Source organism: Camellia sinensis, chromosome 5 (assembly GCF_055761805.1).
Source record: "Camellia sinensis isolate YWXY chromosome 5, ASM5576180v1, whole genome shotgun sequence".
NCBI lineage: Eukaryota > Viridiplantae > Streptophyta > Magnoliopsida > Ericales > Theaceae > Camellia > Camellia sinensis.
Window position 1 is genome coordinate 7,972,235 of NC_138965.1, and position 23,317 is coordinate 7,995,551.

The 23,317-nt window shown below is 33.5% G+C and overlaps 1 protein-coding gene and 1 pseudogene across 5 annotated transcripts; both read right to left on the reverse strand.

Moving 5' to 3' along the window:
- Positions 1-4,893: 4,893 nt before the first annotated feature.
- Positions 4,894-15,325, reverse strand: LOC114292495 (mitochondrial phosphate carrier protein 1, mitochondrial). Of its 4 annotated transcripts, none has more exons than XR_003639734.2 (7): positions 14,896-15,325; positions 10,611-10,960; positions 10,465-10,508; positions 6,365-6,579; positions 6,149-6,273; positions 5,190-5,312; positions 4,894-5,099 (listed from the first exon to the last, which is right to left on the reverse strand). XR_003639734.2 is itself a non-coding variant. In XM_028236483.2 (6 exons), the coding sequence occupies exons 1-6, from the start codon at positions 15,043-15,045 to the stop codon at positions 5,267-5,269; spliced, it is 930 nt and encodes a 309-aa protein (XP_028092284.1). In that variant the 5' UTR covers positions 15,046-15,325; the 3' UTR covers positions 4,894-5,266. The 4 variants fall into 4 exon arrangements, 1 of the variants encoding a protein (XP_028092284.1); XR_014329079.1 differs by having other exon boundaries at positions 6,149-6,292; XR_003639736.2 differs by having other exon boundaries at positions 4,894-5,312; positions 6,149-6,292.
- On the reverse strand, positions 9,242-9,857 carry LOC145790409 (putative histone H2A.1 pseudogene; annotated as a pseudogene). The gene has a single exon (XR_014329080.1). The product of XR_014329080.1 is annotated as a putative histone H2A.1 pseudogene (transcript).
- Positions 15,326-23,317: the final 7,992 nt, after the last annotated feature.

Sequence of the window (23,317 nt, forward strand, 5' to 3'; positions counted from 1 at the left end):
CGATTTAACGTGGGAAAAAAAATCACAATTGGACTCCTTCAATTGCAATAAAAGTTATGCGTCAAAGTCACAAGATAATCTACTAAGAAGACAAAAAGAATTATACACGAGAACTCTCAATTACCTAGCGAATTCATGCCCGAATTGAATTAAATCCAATGTGTCTCTTCCACTTAGGGTTGTGCAAAATACCGTCCAATCCGCTAAAACCGCACCAATTCACATCAAGCCGCACCGCTTTAACTGCTAATCGTGGTTTAAACTTTAAAATTTATAATTCGCCAACCAAACCGCTCCACAATAGTTAATGCATATATATTTTTTAACCTCCAATGAAATATCAATGTAAAAATGAGTGTGAGAGATATTTAAGATATGAAATTTATTACAAATTAGTAGTTAATAGTTATATATATGAAACATATTATATAAAATTACTTTATGTTATATATCTAAAAAATATTATACAAATTAGTGTTATATATTATGCAACAACAATGATTCATCCCCCCTTTTCCTCCCACCCCCTTTGACCCTCTCTCTCTCTCATTGGTTACATTTTCTTTTGTTTTTTCTTTTTTTTCCTGCTCCTCCAATCACCACCCGCCACGTGGCAAAGGGGGGGGTGAGGGAGTGACCCCCAAAAGAGGGTCCCAAGCATTATTCTATGTATGATAATTAGTTAGAATATTCTTCAATCCGCTAATCCGCCAAAAACGCATTTTGTCAATGTGCTAATTCGACAACCCGCCATTTAGTTTGTAATTTTACTCTCAAACCACCTGTGCCATACCGCGCACATCTCTACTTCCACTACCGTCTTCACTTCAGAATTATTTTGTCTAGCATTGAATCCACAATGCCGATGTCGAATCCACGACGATGAGCCACTCTGGAACCTATCAAACTTTTAGGTCCAAGTTTCTCGGAATCTACCGATGAATACCTCACTCTTTTTGTGATTGAAAAAACAAAACAATCCTTGATGTTTGTCCATATGTAATTCGTTGATCTAGCGATTACTTTCTATACATCAAGAAAAACTCACATATAAACGCCCTCCAATATAGCACAATTAGTATTTTACTCCTATTTGAGAATCTAGATGGGTTCCACCCTAAAAACAGCAAACAACGCATTTTATACTAAACAGAGTCGTGAAAATCTCTTGAGTGCTCACTTTACCCCTCGAGTAGTGTGACTAAAGGCGATGCTCAAACCAACCATTCGAGCGCAACATCTACCCTTCAAGCGAGAAAACATGTTTCCCAAAAGTTCATAATGCAGACAAAGATATTTGATGAACAATTTCACCACTTGAGCACACGAAAGACCGTTTGAGTAGTCAAACTACATTGACTTCTTTTTGGCTTCGGGGCGCTGCCCCAAACCAGGTAGTTTGATCCCCGTGCTTAATTAGTGAAGTGGCAAATAAAGAATGCTCGAGTCAAGATACGAAATGTCAGCACAAACTTCTTTATACAGACACAACTCAAGCTGGATTCAAATTTAAACTCTCATAACTTACAGATATAATAGAATGAATAAAAATACAACTGAAAATAGTTTTTGTCCAATAAGATTCTCAATTACAAAAACCTATCACTCTTACTATATAATGCCGATTTGACCCAAACTCCCGCCCAATTCGATGGTAGTCTACCATTTTTCTACATACTTTGACCTTTGATTTCAAAAAAATATTTCACATATCTTGGTAACAACAGTGTACAAGAAAAAGAAAAAGACGACAAAAGAAAAAAGAAAAAAAAAGAAGACATTTTTTCATTAAATTTAAAAAAGTTCATAATTTTTTTATGTACATTTTTTTTTTCTTCTCAATCTTAATATTAATTCATGTGTGACGACATTAGCAATTATCATATTTCACCGACATTATTGTTTTTTGGTTGTATATAAAGAGAGTATGCGTTGGAAGAGTAAATTGGGATATTAATATTTGATTTTACAAATTGATACATTTAAAATGATTATTATTTTTTAATAAAATTATAAAATATAATATTATTTTTCTTTGTTGTTAATGTCATGGGCCAATCATCTGCCATCAATTGTTTTGTGAATTATCAGTAAGGCGAAAGTATTATATTTAAATACTGCCATGATTGACGAAAGTATATTATATTTAAATACTGTTTATATTCTCTCTCTTTTTTTTTTTAAACATTAATAGAAGATAAGTGATAAATGTATTTGTTCACGTGAGATTTTATAGAATTTTATAAAACTCTTAAAACTTTATTTGATTTAGTAATTTACACAAAATTGAAAAGTAACAAGCGATCATTTAACCAAATTGAAAAAATTGATTCGTGCTAAATTTTTTCAAAAAATATAATCAGATTGAATCAATTACGCTCCTAATTGTGAGTGGGATTCTAATGATTTGTTTCACTTTTTAAAATGGGATGAAAAATGAATGACACTTTGTTTTGAAAAACCAAATTTGTGACTATGAATTTTAGAGCTACTTTGGTCTACTCCCAAGTTTGGGCCGAATTTAAAAGCTTATTGAAATTCCATGTTGAGCTACAATTTTTAAGTCTTCAAATGCGTATTAGTTGTAATCCACATTCCATTTCTTTTATTTTTTCTTTTTTTACCAACCCTTTCAATGTCAATGTTGTTGACAATTCCAAGTTCCTTCATTGTCCAAAGAAAGAAAAAAAATTTGAGAATCTAAGACTTTTTGAAAGTAAAGTTATACTTTTAACAACAAAAATAGAATTTTCGAAATATGCTATGCACAAAAATGATGTATGAAGACCTTTAGTGGATTTTCTATAAACAAAATTTCATGTCCTAAGAAAATTATTGATTGTTCTTGGAGTATTATTTAACACTATTCATACATTTTACTTTAATTATAAAGTAATACGACATTTTACTTTGGATAAAATATGAAGAAGAAATATATTTTGTTCAAAAACACTAAATATCTTCCCATGCTCACACACGCATCATGAAACACATGCATTCAGTTCATTTCAAGCTTTGTTTTTTATTTTTTTGGAAACACCCATACCCTTCTTCCTCAAATGAACTTGCATTGCATGATGTAAAACACTCACCACACAAGACCTACAATGTGCTCTGGATTTTAATTAAGAAAGACAGGAGAATGACTTATTTGAGAAAGATGATTGAGAGTCTATTAGACTGTCTATATATATTACTACTAATATTTTTAGATTTTGAATTTAGGCAAAAAAATTATATTAGAAAAATGTGAATGAAATATAATATTTTCTTCACATTTTTTTTTTGCAATTTTTTTCCAAATTTAAATTTTAAATATAGCTTAATAGTTAAAAAATAAGGATTTAAGGAATAGGTTTATTTTTAGGCTACATGTGAGAAATTTTTTTTATTCTTAAAAAGAAAGGAAGAGATTTTGTCAAACCTTTGGCAGCCAAGACTTAAAGACTTTGAAGAAGATATTAGCAGCCATTGGGCACTGGTTGAGAGTTGAAATGTATTACCTAAAGTTGACCACGTCAACTCCAAAAACCAAAAAATAAAAATAAGAAAAAGAAAAGAAAATGGTGATGGTGGTGGTGTCGTGATTGTTGACTGGCTGACCAGAATGGAAAAGGGTCCATGTGGATGTGGATCATGTTAAAAAAATTTATATTTTATAATGAAAGGTATGAATGAAAAATAAAATAATGTTAGGATTCCTATATTTTATTAAATATTTTATATGGATATAAAATTTATTTGGGCCTTACATTTATGTAGAAATATTAGTAAAGCATTTAAGATCATTAGCATTTCTCTGAAAAATATGAAAAAGAATTTACGTATAAGTTTATTTATTGTCTAATAGGTCTTTTAATAATTAATGACATTTTTTATCAAATATTATTAAAAAACGTCACTAGTTATTAATATTCAGCGATAGTTTAAAGATTTTGTTACAAAAAATGTCGTTAATTATAAATTTTAGCAATAGTTTAAAAAAATGTCACTAATTTTTAACTTTCAGTAACAGTGTGAAAAATTCGTCATGAAAAAATGTTATTAATTGTAAATTTTATCGATAATTTATAAAAATCGTGACAAAAAAAAATTACTAATTGTCAATTTTTAGCAATATATGCAAAAAATAGTTACAAAAATGTATTTTTAGAGATTATTTTACTAAAACTTATTTTCAATAAGATTTAATGGAAATTAAATCTAACTATTAGAACCTATTAGTAGTTTACTCATAATATAATATTATGAAAGAGTAATTTTTCAATTCCGGCAGATGATTAGAATCTCTCCAACTTTACCAGTGAATTTTTTTATATCATTTTATCGGAATGAAAAAGCTTCCAAAAAAGAGATCAAACAGAAGAACAAAATTCAGAAATCTACCCCTCCATTAACAGAATTACAAAAAAAAAATGCTAATGTCAGCAATTTGATTATTTAAAATACCTATTTTGCGGTTGCATCACAAACCAAACTCATCACCTAGCCTCACAACCAAACAACCCATACCTAATAATTATTAACTCATCTAACAAGCCAAACGACCAAAGACCTGAGCCCACATAACAAACACAAATCATGCTCATTTAGATGGGGTGTAAGATCTCTCCTCTCACTAAAAATATTGGATTCGGTTGTTATATATATATAAAAACTTGTGATCAAGGCCATTCCTCTGTTACAAGTGTCGTACAAATTCATTCCAGTTACCTTGCTCTTGGAAAAATAGCACACTGCATATTTACGAACCAATATATGGATCGTTGAACATTAGCAGTTCTCATTCCTTAGCCAAACAAGTATTCTATGATAGCGATCATGGTACATTAGTTAAATCCTACCACTCATATCAGAGAAAACATGTACAATAAAAGTTTTTGACAGTGCTAATCAATAACTAGAGAATACTAACATATTTCCATGAAAAATGTGTTGTTTATAGTTTCTCTTACACAAAATCACTGCATATATAGTCACTAAAATCAATTTGCAGTATATCTATGTAGCTGGACTGCAAATTCACGCAGACAACAGCTAAACTAGACTTTACAAAGGAGCAAAAATAAAGGGAGGTAGATCTTGTAACAAGATATGAACTGCAGAACAAAAAATAAAGGGAGATAGATGTTACTAAGTAGATAAGCCATCAATTTCTGTTTGTGTTACCGAAATATACAATCACTTGCCATTATTTGATGCAGGGATGATGGATTTCCCATGCTCGCAAATGATTGAATTATTGTATTTCATTCCAGTACTTTGATCAGATAGCTTTTTCCAGATCCATGCTATACCCTCCACTGGTAGGCCTGAATATTTTCAAACATAAATCAATTTAGGAGAAAGAAAATATACTGAACTACAAATTTAGGGGGCATCCCTTAGAAAGAAGAAATTCCACTTCATTCAGAACAACAGGGTTAACTTTATCAGTGTTACTTTCAGAGGTAGAAATAACACTAAATCATATCCCACCAATTATCCTCTACAGGATAGTAAAAAATATCTTCACTGACATTTTCTGTGATCACGTCACAACCTAAGCCATATTCAGTTACTCCATTTTCATTTCCTAATGGATCCAATGTTTTTTTAAAGGACTTCAGCCATCAACTTTCATATAAACAAATGTATGATCTCTCACCATAGCAAACCAAACAACACTGGTTTGATCACTTGCCCAGAAAAACTTGTTTGATGGTTTACATGATTATTTTGAAACAACTTTAAACAAAAACAATGCAAGTTTGTGAACGTGTATTTTCATTTTAGATACCACACCTAAACAGTCATATGGCACTTATATTAATGCAATGGGAACACACATGCAGGCTCTACCACTATATATAAATTCCCACAACCCCCCCCCCCCCCCCCCGAACTGTCAGCAAAGATATTAGCATTTGAAGGTCAAAGCTAACACTTCAAGGATGATTAATGAATTACAAAATGAAGTGTTATTTTCACTGTGTGTGCATATGCAACTTTCTAAAGGATTGGGACGAGTGGTAGGAGCCAACAAATAGTATTGCTGGTTCAGCGAAGTCAAGTCTTTAAGTCTATAGGGGCTTTGGCTTCATTATTTTGATGGTGGAAGCCAATGTAGTCCCCCAAAATTCTGAGTAGTTAAGAGAGGAGCACTTACAATCCACTTAGAACTTTAATGGTGTCATAGAAAAACCATTGCATAGTTACAACAGGCCCCACAAGTGTGATTCGAATAGGAAGACTTCTAGTAAACAAATTGACAAACCCAATGTTCTTCACAGCCTGAAAGACAAAAATCAAACTAATGCAACAAACACTATGAAATTTAGATGACCTGAATTGAACCAAAGAAGAGCTTCAACAAAGGCAGTACCTGAAGCACAGTGTCGGCCTTTTTGTTGTAAAGAGAGGAAACAACATTATCAGCAGGGTTAGAGATAATGGTACCAACAGCCCCAGCTGCATAGCCTGCTAAACATGTCACACCAAGTTGCTGGGCTCTCGAGCAATCTTCCTTTCTTCTTTGGGTAACATTGCGATATATGAAGCCCACTGAGTGCTCAAATGTTGAAAACATTATCATAGAGACTGTCAAAGAAACGTTTAAAAATAAATAAATAAACAAGGAAAATGGGTTTAGAAGACTATGTAGGTAAAAACATATATGTTTTCGCTTAATGATCAATTATTACAACTGAAATATAAACACAATATTAGGAGCCAAACACACTGATTGCTAACCCCATTAAATGACAAAACATAATGTGCCTTGAATTTTCAGGGGTTGGTTTATAAATGAAAGATTATCACAAATTCCATGTTTTCAGCACTAACATTGACCCAAAATGCTAAGTGGCCAACCAGTAAGATATTTTCAGCATCACACCATTATCACATGGTTCTATGTGAAAATAAATGACATCAGAAAGATGTTTTACTGTATGGGTTAAGGCCAGAAGAAGAAGAAAAAAAAAGAAGAAGAAGAAGAAGAAGAAGAAGAAGAAGAAGAAGAAGAAGAAGAAGAAGAAGAAGAAGAAGAAGAAGAAGAAGAAGAAGAAGAAGAGAGTTTCCAAGATGGAACTTAATCAGTCATTTTCTCACAATTATAAATTAAATTCAATGATTTCCTGGCAGAAATTAACAAAGAACCACAGGGAAGAAAAGGACACAGAAACCATGGGGTTATGGACCATGACAAATGTAAGAATTTATGTAATTTATGTATTATTGATTGATTGATTATTTGAATGTTACAATTGATTCCTATATATAGAAGAGTAGGTGGTAGATGGAGTAGGTAAAGTGGAGGTGGTAGTGGTGTAGTGGGTTAGGTTTAGTGGAGTAGGTGAGGTGGTAGTGGTGTAGTGGGTTAGGTTTAGTGGGTGAAGTAGGTGATAGGTTTTAACAGCCCCCCGCAAACTCAAGGGGGATAGGAACTAACCAACTTGAGTTTGGAGAGAGTAACAAAACAAGAAAATACATTAATACATAAAATAAAAGAGGATAGGAGACACTGTATGGTGGTGTCAGACCGTTGGTGAAGATACTGTATGGTGGTGTCATAACGGTGTAGAGGACACTGTATGGTGGTGTCATAACGTTGTAGAGGACACTGTATGGTGGTGTCAGACCGTTGGTGAAGACACTGTATGGTGGTGTCATAACGTTGTAGAGGACACTGGATGGCGGTGTCAGACTGATGTAGAAGACAGTTTATGGGGTCATGTCGGACCGTTGTAGCAGACAATATTGTGACAGTTGTTGTGACAGTTTACAGAGTCTTGCTGGACCCTTGTAGAAACTAACCGGAATCAATGTCGGGACAGTTTACAGAGTCTTGTCGGACCCATAAAGGAGCTAACCGGAATCAATGTCGGGACAGTTTACAGAGTCTTGTCGGACCCATAAAGGAGCTAACCGGAATTAATGTCGGGACAGTTTACAGAGTCTTGTCGGACCCATAAAGGAGCTAACCGGAATCAATGTCGAGACAGTTTACAGAGTCTTGTCGGACCCATGAAGGAGCTAACCGGAATCAATGTCGGGACAGTTTACAGAGTCTTGTCGGACCCCTAAAAAGTCGCACCCTCAAAAGGTGTGCCCAATATTTCAAAAGGCGTGCCATCAAAAGGCGAGCCCAATTCATCAAAAGGTGTGCCGTCATGATGGCGAGGCACGTGGGCGCCTTGGCTTGCGCGCCCGTGTTGTCGGCTGGTGGTAAGAGGCGCGCGATGCGCGTGGCTGCCCCGGCTATAAGACAGAGGCTGAGGCTGAGGCATAGAAAAGCTGCGAAAAACCTCTGAAAAACTTCGTTGTGCTGAGAGAGAGTCTGAAAAACTCTTTTGCGAGAGATATTCTGTAACACTCTGTTGCCTAGAAAATGGCCTCGTCCTCGTCTTCCCGTGGACTGCTCACCCTCTTTCCCGACCTCAACGAGTCAACGAGAGAGAGAACTGGTGCGGTGGCACTGGAAACTCAACCAAGCGCCCCGGAGTTTGCTCCGTTGAACTTTCCGATGCGGTCGGTGGAGCAAAGAATGGCAGTGCAGTCAGATGTGGAGGCCAATCAGTATGCTTTGAAGGCATGTGTTGAAAGCATGACGGCGGTCACAAACTTGTCGAACCGGCTGCAGAGTAGGACAAATGAGGTGCAGCATTTAAACTCCCAGCTGGCTCTGCTCCAACGCATGTATAAGGATGCGCGAGCAGAGATAAGCGTGCTAAGGGCAGAAAACAAGGAGCTGAAGCGGAAGGCCACCGTGATGTTCCGATTTGGAGGTCCTCCATATGCTGCAGTGGAGGAGTATGGGGGAGTGATCATGCCCAGTGGAGTGGGAAACACGGAGGCAACACCGGCAAGGGCCGCCCAAGACGGAGGCAAGAAGAAAAGGCCGGCGGAATAGGCGAAGAAGTGAGGTCGATTGGTGGCCGGCTGCAAAAAAGAAAACAAAGCTGTTGGTTTTTTTTTTTTTTTTTTTTTTGGTGTAAAATGGTGATCGGGTTGAACCCCGACATGAATAAAATAAGTTTGGTGTGCAGTTCTTCCGCTTCTTCATTCGTTTTTTTTTTTTTTTTTTGGAATCAGAAAAAAAAAAAATATATATATATTCTATAGACTCTAGTGGAAGGAATGATGGGTGTGGTTGTAAAGTAAGGGAAACGTGGGTGGAAAAAGGGGAAGTGGCTGCAGAATAAAAAAAAGAGGTATGGGTAAGAATATAATAAACAAAGACAGAGAGAGAGAGTAAAAGAAAAGAAAGGTAAGGAAGCATCAAAGTGGCGGATACATCTCAAACCCTTTTAAATTACTAATAAAGACTGGGAAACTCTGAATCAAACCCAACCCAGTTCTTCACAATTCAACTGTCATTATCAGCAGAGGGCTTCGACGACCCACCAGTCTTCTTCGGAAGCAAAAGGGTGTGAATGTTTGGCATAACACCACCATTCGCAATGGTCACATCTCCAAGAAGCTTACTGAGTTCTTCGTCATTCCTCACAGCAAGCTGGATGTGCCGAGGCACAATCCGAGTCTTCTTGTTGTCCCTCGCAGCATTTCCAGCCAATTCAAGCACCTCAGCGGCGAGATACTCGAGGACGGCGACGAGGTATACCGGAGCTCCGGCGCCGACTCGCTCGGCGTACTTACCGGCTTTCAAGAACCTGGCGATACGACCGACCGGGAATTGCAGACCGGCCTTGCTGCTCCTCGATGTGGCCTTCTTGGCAGCTCCAGATCCTAGGGTTTTGCCTCGGCCGGCCATTGATGATGATGGTTTCAAAGAATAGGGATTTGTATTTGTAGAGAGATAAAGATCGGAACTTTAGAGAGAGAGAGAATCAGAAAATTTGGGTTTGTCCGGCGGACGGCCAAGGCGAGGCTGCCGCCCGCCGGTGAAGCGGAATCACTAAGTTCTTACCTTGCTCACCTTGCTCTGATACCATGTAAGAATTTATGTAATTTATGTATTATTGATTGATTGATTATTTGAATGTTACAATTGATTCCTATATATAGAAGAGTAGGTGGTAGATGGAGTAGGTAAAGTGGAGGTGGTAGTGGTGTAGTGGGTTAGGTTTAGTGGAGTAGGTTAGGTGGTAGTGGTGTAGTGGGTTAGGTTTAGTGGGTGAAGTAGGTGATAGGTTTTAACAAATATGAGCAAATCATCGTAACTAACTACATGACTACATAGCAAGCTTGAATGTCAGCATGCTTCCCAATCAGTATGTTATGCACACGATTAACAGGCCTGCACAAGTTTAGAGGATTAGTATTGTCTATCAAATAACATTCAACTCCAAACTGACTGTTTCTCCTGATATAATTCTAGCTTTGCAACCATGCATGCCATAGCAAAGTAGATTACCATATTATCCCGTGCATCAACCAAACAGAAAAATATATGAGCTAGGAAAGTCTTAAAACATGTAATGAGAACTTCAAAAATTAAATGCAGTTAGGTAGAGATATTACATGGGATATTACGACCCCAAAGTGGAATAAGTCCCCTATAAAAGCTGCAATAAAGTATAAATGCATTCCGGCTTTAGTACAATGGAAGGTGAGCATAATAAATAAAGGAAGAGAAGAAAAGAAAATCATGTTATTTGGTAATATACCCAGAAAGCCCTTCAGATGCATATAATTTTGGAAACCCATCAAGCAAGCCCTTCGCAAAATTGGGCTGTGTTTGAACACGGACTTTGACTGCTTCAAATGGACAGAGAGCCACATCAGCAAATACTTGAGCAGATGCACTGCTGGCAAAGAATATGACACTCTTGTTATGATCTACCAACACATTGGAGTATAGCTTCTTAAAGTATTCATAGAGACCAAATTTGCATCCGCCTTGAACACCATATCCACAGAATTTGCCAGACCAACCTCTCCAAAGGCCAGAAGGGCCTTGTTCCTTCCACAGAGTACTCAAACCTGATGAGATGCCGTGGTACTTCACTGGGTTCACCTGAAGCAAACATACAGTCAGATAAACAGACTACTAGAAAGATCCAATTGAAGAGAAACTCGGGTGCTCCACGGAACAACATGGCATGGGGCTGAGGTAACCAGCCCAAAATATAAGAATGCAAAATTGGAACAGTTAAATCGCAAAAGTAATAAATATGATAAATACATATTAGATTAACAAGAAAACGGCATATCAAATTCGAAGGGAACAAATCTTTCTCTTCCAATTTTTCAATGCAGAAAGAAGTAATCTTATTACCAAATATTGATGGACAAAGTGGGGATCATACCATATTAATAGTGGAACCTCTTGTACTGTATCTCACCTTGGGATGGTGAGAGACATTCCCACACAATGAAGATTGTGTGGAAGAGTTTGTTTTGAAATTCAAAACACCATTAGTCACAACAGTTTGTTGGGTCATGTTCATTCCCATAAGAGTTGTGGTTGTTGGAATAAGTTATCACTGTTGGAATGGTCAGAACATTTTCACTGTCCTTTTCTCTTGGAATAGTTGCACCTAAAACCATCAACCATTGGAACATTCAGTAATTTACTAATCTTCTTTATCCTGTCAGAAATATCTCCAAAATTCAAGTAATTTACTAATCTTCTCCAAAAGGAGTTCTTGCAAAGAGGCCAGGACAGGCTTCTTCTATCACTTGATCTGACGTCAAGACTTCAATTTCAATAAAGGGAGGAACCAGCAGATTTCGCTCATCAAGTTCTTGTTTGATCTGCCGCTATTAGAACACCACAATATTCGTCCTTTGGGGGTTAATGCTCTCAATGGTGAATCAATCATTCGATATTCTTTTACTGAAGAATATAAATTGATGTGCTCAATCCCATTTGATAACTTCAATGAATTCTCTCTCTCTCTCCTTGATCAATAGTTATTGTGAGTGATAAACACCCTAAGAGGAAACTCTTAATGATTGCCATTGTTTTACAAGCATGCCCATTGAAAAATATGTGAAGAGAAAAACTAAACTTGAAAAGACTTAATCCACTAGTTGGACAATGAATGAAATGATGAAACACGGAAAAGTATAATTTCAACAATCACCTCACCAAATGGCAAGCAAATAACAACCTCAAAGATTAAAAAGAAGTCTGGGGAACAAGTCGCTTCTAATGGAAGTGTCCTCCAGAGGACAGGCCAGCAGCGTAGGCCACATTCTCCCAATAAAATGACTCAAGTTAGGGTCACCTTACCCTACCCAGTGGTAGAGCCACCAATGGACCGGGAAGGGCATGTGCCCCCCTCAATTTTTAGGAATATATATTTTAATCTAAGGTTTTGAAAATGTTTTCAAAATTTTCCCTTTAAAATCATATAAGTACCCTTCAAATTTTTCTCATTCATCTTCCAACAAACTTGACACACTAATAACTAGAACATGCACTAAAAATGAATAAGGACTAAAGAATAATCTCTTAAACCCTAAGAGATACCTGAGTGATAAATTAAGCTGTGATAAGTGCCTCAAAAAGTGTAATTCACAAGTTCAAATCTCATTATGTGTTTTATTTCCTTGGGGTCACTCTGCCCCTGGTTCTGCGCTCGGTAATTACCTAGTATGTGTGGGATGGGTGACTATATGCAACTGAGAGATTAGTCAGGGAAAAGCACCAGATCTGCTTATAAAAATTAAAAAATAAAAATTAAACTAAATCCTCAACTGAAAAGTAAATAAAAAGAAAACGTCATGTAGCCTTGTAATTAAACATTTCATGGGTTCCTCGTTTAGTTTTGAAAGCTGACTTTGTACAAAACTAGTAATTCAAATTCGTATGCATCCTATGCTCACATTTATATATATATACACGCAAACATATATGCAACCAATACACTGCACCGCAATACAATTAGTATTGCTCAAGGTTTTTAGGCCTTTCAATGGGTTATTGTTTGTTGACTCTCTTTTCTTTCCTCTCTCTAGAACAGGGACTAAAAATGAATGAGGACACACAACCGAGAAGGGAAAAATATATATCATATCAAATATGTGTGGCAATATGATAAAATGGTAAACAACCAAGTTTCAGAAAGTTCCAAGTAAGACCATCTCCAAACCAGTACCTTTTCTTTCATCAAATTTAAATTTGATGAAAAAAGGATCTTTTTGTTGCTCCAATGGTTTCATCAAACCAATATCAAATCTAGGATATGTTGCAGTTTTTCATCAAATTGAGGATGGATGTGGTTTTCACCAATTTACTGTTTAGAGACATTGGAGTTGCAAGTAGTACAACACCACTGGACGACTAGTTTTGTGAAAAATTGCCCACAACATATTTCAAATTTTAGTGAAAATTACATTGGCCAGTCGACCGGCCAGACATTTGTCCAGTTGTCCTCTCGGTCAGTGGCGGAGCAAGGAAATTAAGTTAGAGGGGGTATTATTAATTATAATTTTTTTTAAAAAAAAAATATGATCAACATTAAGATAATTATAATTTTATGAGCTAAATTTAAATATAAAAAATTACATATTCATTATTAATAGGAATAAATTAAAATTCTATAATAGTATAGAATAGCTTGGTGCGGGATGGTGATGTAAGTTTGAAATTTTAGCACAAAAAATTATGGATCAAAATTCCTAATTTTAGAAAATAAAAATACATCATTTATAGCACAAATTATTATAAAATCTATTTAATTTTTATTTGACAGAAAAATATTAAAGAGATGACATTACTTATAAATGATGTGTTTTGAATGAAAATTATTAAACCGCCTTAGAATACCATATAGCATTGCCTACGTGATGCTCAAAGCATGAAAAATCACAAATCACACTAAGTAGTCTGTCAACTGCCTGAAAATAATGAGTTCATTATATCCAATCCATAAGATTTTTCGCTATACTATTAGTTTAAACTATTACATAAAAAATACCACATAGTGCTCTCAAAGTATCAAATAACTACTTGTTACGAACAATATAATAAACCCTTAGTCAAAAAAACATGTTAAGAAGAAAAGAAAAAAAAACATTTTGAATAGGACAACAACACAAAATAAATAAATAAATAAATAAATAAAATAAAATAAAAAAATCAAAACTGAGGGGGGACACGTGACCCCCTGGCTCTTTTTTCCCTCCTCTTCTGCTCTCGGTCGACTGGTGATTTGATGACAATCCGTTAGAGCATCTCTAACGATGCATCAAATTTTTTATCAAATTTGAGTAAAAGGTCCATTTGATATCAAGTGCTCCAATGGAGGTTTTTGAAGTTTTATCAAAACACTGGTCGATCGGATGGATGACCTGCTGGATGTCAGGCTGGTTGATCGGCCAGTATAACTTTTTCGCAAATTTTTGCCTTGAGGTGGTCATTCAGGGGTCGACCGGGCGGATGTCCAGTCGGTCGACCGGCCAGTATAAATTTTTCACAAATTTTTGCCTTGAGGAGATCATTTGGGAGACATCCAGGGGACATCCGATGGTGAAAATACAACGGTTATGAACAGTGATTCGATGAAAGACACATTCATCCTCAATCTGATGAAAAATTTGAGAAATCATGGATTTTGGAGCAGCAAAATTTAAGTTTATCAAATTTAAATTTGATGAAACATTTGGTAAACCTTGGGGATAGTCTTAGAACGCACGATATCAAATAGAGTTTTTACTCAAATTTGATGGAAAAAAAATACAACTTTGGAGATGCTCTAATTAACTAACAAACTAACATAGTGTGACATAAAGTCACCAGAACAAACGGGCAAAAAACCAATCCGAGAAATCTCATAAGAACATTTCAATTTCACCCAATTATATTACATACATACCAAGCAAAACAGCATTACTGTATGACATTGACTACCCAATGAACAGAAACAAACAAAAATCAATTAACTGTTGAGGAAATTTCAAGGAAAGAAAAAATGATGGTGAATGGAACAGCAAACAAGTTACCTGCATATTGACTTTGAGAACATCAAAGGGAGTGGTGGCGAGATGGGAAGTACCAGCACTGAACATACCCCCGACAGTGCAAAGCCCATAATACCCAGCTGAGAACTCCTCACACACCCTTCCTGTTCCTTCAACCACCCCTCCTTTCATTTTTTTGTTTCGTTTTCCAAACCCAACATTTCAGTCTGTATATATTATATACTGATATTCGCACCTTTCAGAAGAGATGTTAAATTCAAACCCACCTACACAAATTTCTCATAATAATAAGACTTCATCCTGGTTTTTTTTTTTTGGGTGGTGTTCTTATAGGAGGTGCAGGAGGCTTTGAGGCTACGCAATTCCATTCCCATTTTTCTTTCTTCTTCTTCTTCTGAATATATTCGGCGCGTCTGACTCAACAGTTTGTGAGTTTCGCTTGCTGGCAATACGTCCACGTTTCCACTGCTAAAATACAAGGCCCAAAGCAGAGCCTGCAGAAAACGATTTTACGTCCTCGGGTCGGGTCATGTCTGGTGGACCACATAAGGCGAACAGCAACTACTTTCTTATGAATCCAATAAATTTGGAAATAGACTTTAAACCCCCAAATCCTGGGGGGTAAGATCTGGCTTTGGGTTTGACCGGTGGTTTTGTAGTTATACATACGTGACTTCGCAATGTGATTCGGATAATTTGAGAATAAAATTCTAAATTATAATTTTTAATAAATTGATGAATTAAAAAATATTTTAACTAATTATCACATTGTAGAGGGATAAAGCGTTGGCCTAAGTCCAAAAGCAATTAGGCAAAGTAACCCAAAGGAAAAAGTCCTGTCAAATTACTAAGTGACCCATTAGAGACAATTGGTGGAATAATGACACGTGATTGAGCATATTAGTAGTGAGATCTTCTTCTAGAATGAGATTAGCAGAATGCTAGAGGGTCGTTGGATTCTTCTTCATCTGACAATGGAGACATCAAACAATAAATGCAAAGGTCAGGTCTACTAAACGACACAAGTATTAAGTTGCCACAAGCATCTGATGCAATCTAAACCATCTAAGAAAGAATGATCCAATGATTAAAGATAAAAGCAACATGACCACTTGCCTGGCTAGACCCAAAAGCAGGCATAACTTTTTGATCAAATATCGATCCAGCGGATGAGATTTAAGTCAAGAATGTTATAAAAAGCAAAACGGCTGAAGCTAAGAGGACAAATCAAAGGTAATCTAAAAACCCTCTCTCAAAATAAAACTCTCTCATGGCTGAACAGTATTTTGACTTGACCGTCGGAGGGTCCTCCCGATCAACCATGGTCAAAGATGATCACTGACAATTTGGTTACTCTTTGCAAAGTATAGAAAGGAACACGTCATCTCGCTTTTCCTGTGGAAAAGAATTCTACCTTTTACACGAACATTTGCATAATATATAATACTAATTTGTTTAATATGTTTCATATATATAACTATTAATTTATAATAAATTTCATATCTTAAATTTCTCTCATACTCATTTTTACTTTGATATTTCATTAGAGGTTAGGAAATATATATATTAGAGCGGTTTTTAAAGTGGATTATAAATTTTGAAGTTTAATCCACGGTTGGTGGGTAGAGCGGTACAAATTGATGTAGAGCTGATCGATGCGATTTTAGCAGATTAGACAATATTTTTGCACAATCCTAATTATACATTACGCTCAATTTGATTAGGATAAAAATGGTAAAAAGTGAAAGAAACGGAAAAAAAAAAATTAAAAGTTTGTTTAACATGAAAGTGGTAGTAATTACGAAAAAGTAAATTTTTTTGTATAACTCATAATTGCAGCTCTCAGTTTCTTACAAAAAACACAGGAAAATACCAAAAACAAAATAAAAATAAATTATTATTATAAAAATAGTCACTTATAATTAGAATTTCTATTTTTTTATAAAATTTTCATTCTAATTAAATTGATACGAGAAAATATATTTGTGTTTGGTTTAACTTTTTAAAATTAATTCTACCCATATTATGTTTGATTTGAGTTTTCAAATCATGATTCCAAAGCAATTTCAAAACACTTTCTGAAAACATGTTTGGTAAACAAGACAGTTTTGGAATTTTTGGTCTATCCGAATGTCTGACCGGTTGATCGGAACAGTACTTTTTAAAATTTTTATTTTCAATTGTCAATCGTCATTTGTTATTTGGAAGGAAATTTTTTTTATATATTTGTTATTGATATTTTTTAAATATAAAAAATATTTTTTTAGACCAAAAATGACACATTATTTTTTTGAATTGAATTTTAAAAAAGTTTGGTTGTGAGTTTTGAATAGAATTTTTCATAGAGTTTTGAGTTATAAGCTTTTCAATTAAGTTTTGAAAACTCTTTTTAAAATTTATAACCAAACAACTTTTCTCATTTCATATGTCATATCAAAAATTCAAAACTCTATTCAAAACACATAACCAAACAAATTTTTTCTTTTCAAATCATAATTTCAAAACTTACAAACTTAAAATATAATTCTATTCTCAAATCATAATTGTAAAATTCTACCAAACACTACCTATATTTTCCTTTCCTTTCCTTTTCTTTTACTTTCTACTATTTTTACTTTCCATCATTTATTTCTTTCTAATCAAACGGAGCCAAAGTGTAGTGAAGGGAATGTTAGGGATTCAAGTTGATGAAACAACGGTGACCCTTTATTGTAATATAACTTTACTAACAAACTAACATCTCATAATCTTGGCAAATAAAAAAAAAAGGAAAAAGATCTGGCTTGGAAAGTGGTTTCATATTTTAATTTATAAAAAATATTAATTTTCAATAGTAATTTAATTATTAACTTGTTAAATTTCTTCTTGTGCCTATGGGTGAGTATATGGAGAGATATCAGCTTATCAGCTGGTGTTTATCTAGCTACTAATTGTTAATATCATATCTTGTATCAAAAAGTAGAAGAGAGTAATTATACAGCAATTCTCAAGATTCATTGTTAATAATAGATATCTTCGCATGGTTTGTAAAATAAGAAATATTATAAACAAATCATAAAATCTCATTGGTTGGACAAACCTTCACATAGTGACTTTGGTCTTCGAACTTCCTATGATAGTAAAAATTCAATTGATTTTTAATTTTACAATTTTAACCACTCAATGAAATTTCACTAACTCAATCTAAAAAGTAAAATTTCATCAAGGTAAAAAAATAAATAAAAATCCTAACACATAAATATTCAATTGACTTTTAATTTTGTAATTTTTAGCAATTAATTGAATTTATTATTATTATTATTATTATTATTTAATAATGAAAATTTAGTAACTTAGTGTAGTGAAATTTAACTCCATCGGAGAGTCTCTAAAAACAATCGTCGAAAAATTTCACTATGCTAAATCAGTAAAATTTCACTTTACTAGAGAGTTGTTAGAAAATGGTCATTAGCAACTGATGCTGGTCATCAAGAAGTTTTCGTCAGTGATGGAAAATGGCAATGTTAGTGGTAGTGACAATCAAAAATGGTAGAATAATGAAACTATATTGAGGGCATTTGATTAAAGAAAAAGATAGTATTCTTAAACTAACAAGCATATTTTAATTATTCTTAAACTAATATAAATTTTTTTCTTGAGAGCTAAATAAAAAATATCCCAAATCACATTAGAATAAAATTAATGTGCTAATATTATTCAGTCATTTGATTTGCTATGAAAAAATAATTAAATTGTAAATGTATGTGGATTCAATATTTTTACTCTTAAGCCATATTTATTTGGCTGACTCAAAGTGGGGGAATTAGGAACGCAGTGGACCCACCAGCATGCTTCTGAGGCATCTGTTTCTAAAATTAATTTATTACTTGTTTTAAGAAGATAAACATCTGGTAAAGTTTTAACAGTTTCTTTAATTTGTTTAATTAAAACAACATCTTCTGCTGTCTATTCAAAAATAACATTTTTTTTTTAATTTGGTTAACCAAGAAATTTCTATTTTTGAAAGATTTTTGATAAAATTTCGTCCATAATTTAAAATGCCTAATAAACTCTGTAATTGTATTATATTTTCAAAAGTATCAGGAAAATCTTGTACTTTGGACAAAATATGTTCTTGTAACTTTAAACCTTTCTGGTCTAAAATTATTCCCAAAAATTCAATTGATTCTTTTTCTAGTTCAATCTTTTTTGGAGACAAAATAATTCCATGTTTTTGGAATTTTTCACAAAGTAGTTTTAAATGTTTCTTATGCTCCTCCTTGGTTTTAGAGAAGATAAGTATATCATCAATATAAACTACACAACAATTTTTAAGGTCTTTAAAAATTGTATCCATCCACCGTTGAAATACCTGTGGTGCTATATTTAGTCCAAAGGGCATAACATTCCAGTGGTAATGTCCTCTAGGTGTACTGAAGGCTGTTAATTTTTTTGACTCTTCAGTCAATTGAATTTGCCAGAATCCACTTTTACAATCAAATTTGCTAAAGATTTTTGATCCTTTGGTTAAGTTAATCAAAACATCTTTTCGTGGAATAAAATATCCATCAAATTCTAAATTTTCATTTAGCCGTTTATAGTTGACTACCATTCGGGCTTTTCCTCTTTTAATTTCAGTATGGTTTCTTACCATAAAAGCTGGGCTAGAGTGAGGGCTTTTAGTTTCTTCAATTAACTTCTTGTCTGAAAGTTCCTGAAGTTGAATATCAAATTCATCTATATCTTGTCTAGTATAGATCATTGGTCTTACTCTAATGATAACATTAAGGTCTTTTAATTTTAAACTACAATAACGTGGACTACGTTGCCATAGTTTTAATGGATGTTCACTAAAATTTTCTTCTAAAATTTTATAAATCCAGTGTGATTCATCAATAGTTTTGATGATGGGAGTTAAATCACCACGCGGCACGGGCGCAAACTCTTTATCACAAATGTATTTATGTTGTTCTAACAAGGGAAGATGAATTAAGACATTGTTTATACTTAATGAAATAACTTTTTCATGTATTTGCATTGAAAGGTATTTATATATAAAATTATTGCCAAGAAAGAAATCTCCATGCATATACGGAAAACATAAAATTTTTGGTATAATGAATTTGCTATCATTTAACCAAATAGCTATATTTTTAGCTTTGAATTGTTTGGAAGTATGGTTGCCATCTATTCCAGTAACTAAAATTGGATGTTTCATTAATATCCATTTTTCTTTTGGTATGGCATTCCATTTACATGAGCTGACTGTAGCTCCTGTATCTATGAGAACACTGAGGCTATAGGGTTTATAACCTGCAAAGTTAAATGTTCCCAATACATATGTATATCTTCTTTTTCCTTGGCTAGGAGAAAAAATAATATTATTATTTTTTGTTTAAAAATGATACATATATGCAGACTTAATATGTTCAAGTTTTCTTGTTCTTGGAAAAATAGGAATCTGAACATTGTTTAAAGTAATAGATTCTTGATTAGAATTATTACTTGATTCTCCCATGCTTAACTTTGAAAATGATTTGTTAGAAAAATCTTTTTCAAATACAGAAGTTGATCTTTTAATTTTTGGAACTGTATTTTCAATATATAATTTTTTTCCTGATGCCTGCATTTGTAATTGTGCAGGTTTTTTTGTTTTAGAAGATTTTCCTTGTCCTACTAGGTCTTGGATTAACCATTGTCGAGAGACTTCTAAATCGCTCCAATTCATTAGACGAGGTTGTATTACCGTGTCAAATGGTCTTGGTTCAAAGATCCCAACGATTTTATTATCGTTTGATCTTGTTTTTGTTTCAGGAAATTTGGTTAATTCGTGAATTGTTTTCCAACGAATAGCCAAATCATGAGAATTTGATTTCATTCCTAATCCTTGTGTTTTAATTCTTATTCTGACTGTATCTTCAAGATTAGGATCATTTATGGAAATAAAGAAATTTGGTCGAACATTAAACCAAACTACTCCATTAGCCAAATTAGATTGAATTCCTCCAATGATTGCTTTCATTGGGTCGGAAAATCTTTTGTCAAAAATTACTGCCAAAATAGGAGTATCTATCCATTGGCGGAATAAGGCTGTTATGGTTACTTGAATTAATCCAATATGAATATATTGAATTTCAGAATATTTCTTTTTCCATATTGCAACCTTTTTCTTATCAAAAAAAAGAATATCAATATTTCCTTCTTCTGACCATTTTGCTTGAGTGTTACCACTATATTGTTCGAACACTCTTGCTGAAAAGAAGTTAAATTTGGAAAGTTTGTAAATTTCTGGAACAGCAACTTCTTGCATTTTTTCAAATTTTGCTAATTCTTCGTCGGTAAAAGTTTTTTCTTCTCCGATTACATCCCCAAGTTGAATTGCCTGTAATTCTTCTTGAGATTTATTATCTACTTCTTGAGATATTTCTTGACTATTAGTAGTCATCATGAAGATTAGTTCTTCATCTGAACTTTCTTCATCACTAGAAATTTCATATAAGATTTCTTCTTCATCAGAAATTTCTTCTCCATATATTATTTCAAAATCTTGTTCTTCAATGACTTTGATCATTTTCTTTGCACTTTTTCCCTTTTTGGGCATTCGGGTGCATAGTGACCTTCTTCGTTACAAATGTAACATTTACAAGTTTTCTTTTTTGAAACACTTGTTGGTTTCTTTTTTCGAATATACTTTTTCTGTTTTGAAAAAGTTTTGTTCTTTTTCCAAGGTTTCCATTTATATTTTCTACGCTTTTTGGAAAATCCTTTTCTTTTAGGAAATATATTACAACCAATTTTCTAATTTTCTTTTAAAATTTTATCACAACATTTTTGACCATATGGTGAGTTAGAAATTTGATTTTTTATTTATTTTTTCGCCTTTGTTTCTAGACACCGATCTGCTATCAGCCTTAGAACATAATTAATGCGAAAACCAAGATTATCATGTTCCTCCTTCCCCATTTTTTTTGAGAAAATCAAGATATGTTTTAATACATAACTCATCCCATGGATTAGGGAGTTTATGAAAAAATTGATCTAACCAGGGTTGATTTGCTGGTGGATCAATAAGATAATAATATTTTTTAAAAATTTGAACATAATCTTCAAAAAGACAAATATTACAAAATTCTAATTTAGTCAAAATATAATTTGCATATGCTTGCAAATTAGTATCTCTGCAAAACCACATAAATTTTCTTTTATGATTTTTGCAAATTCAGCTAAAATTGTGTCAAGTGTGAGAAAATTTGTTAACAAAGCCGTTTTTTGACTTTTTTCAATTTCAGATTTTTTCCACTGTCTTAACCATTGCAACACATCTCCCTGGAGAGTTGCTGCAATATAATCAAGGAATTTTTCCTTTGACCAACTATTTTTTATAATTGGTAATAATGATGGATAAGAATTGTGCCCAATCATCAATTGCTTGTGGTTGATCCTTAAATGGAACATGAGACAAGTCTAAATAAGTACCATTTTGAGCTATTGGATACTTATGATTATTATCTTTTCTAGATATTACTGGCTCAGGTGTAGGATTGAAGGTACTTCCAATGTTAGTATCATTTTTAACTTCATTTATTTGAATAAAGTCAAAATTTAATTCAGGATCAATTGGCTCTTCTGCCTTTCTTTTTCCTTTATTTATTTCCGATGAAATGTCTTGATCTATTGTTTCTTCAGATGAGGATGATTGGCTGTCATCATCATTAGTTGACATATTAATATCATAATTAAAGTGTTGTAAAAGGACTTCATTTTCTATATAAGTTTCTCTTATCTGATCTAGTAGCCTATTTCTTTCATCAATACCTAAGTCTGGGTCTTTATATAATTTTCTCCAATAATCCAATATTTCAACAATATTTTCATATTCAGTTTTATTATAGGTATTGGTTTGAAGTACCATAATATCTTTTGTACTATAAAATAGCCTAGGGATGTCACTATCTCCTGGACTATTCATTCCATCATTGTTTATGAAAGATATAGTTTCTAATTTTGTCACCAAATTGTTTATTTTGTTTTTTGCTTCTTTATTTAAATCAACATTTATTATAGAACCCAAATTGTCTATTTTAGATTCTATAGACTCAACTTTAGTCTCTAGATAATTTTGATTTATTTTTTGATTTTTATCTAATTTAGAAAACCAAGAACACATAATATCAGTAATATTATTTAAACTAGAACACACACTATTTATATTTGCAGATTCTTTAGTAATATGCAAACTATGATCATATTTATTATTAACATTATTTTTTGTATTTCCAAAGCATATTATATCATCAGAATTAATTGCCATTTTAGATTGTTGTTGGTACCTAAAACCCTCCTAGTGTATTATATGGTGCCTAAAACCTCTCTTTATGATCTTAAAGACTTAATTATGGCCAATAGTCAAAAGATTTTAACGAGTATATGGGCATTGACATACACTAAGCATATAGGTTTTACA

Bases quoted from the DNA above. Each gene is read 5' to 3' on its own strand.
- LOC114292495 (XM_028236483.2), bottom strand. From the start codon at position 15,045: ATGAAAGGAGGGGTGGTTGAAGGAACAGGAAGGGTGTGTGAGGAGTTC. The intron at 6,580-10,464 runs GTAATATCTCTA...TTTCTTTGACAG, and splicing joins TTGGGGTCGTAATATCCCAT to TCTCTATGATAATGTTTTCA. The intron at 5,313-6,148 runs GTAAGTGCTCCT...GAAAATATTCAG, and splicing joins ATTAAAGTTCTAAGTGGATT to GCCTACCAGTGGAGGGTATA.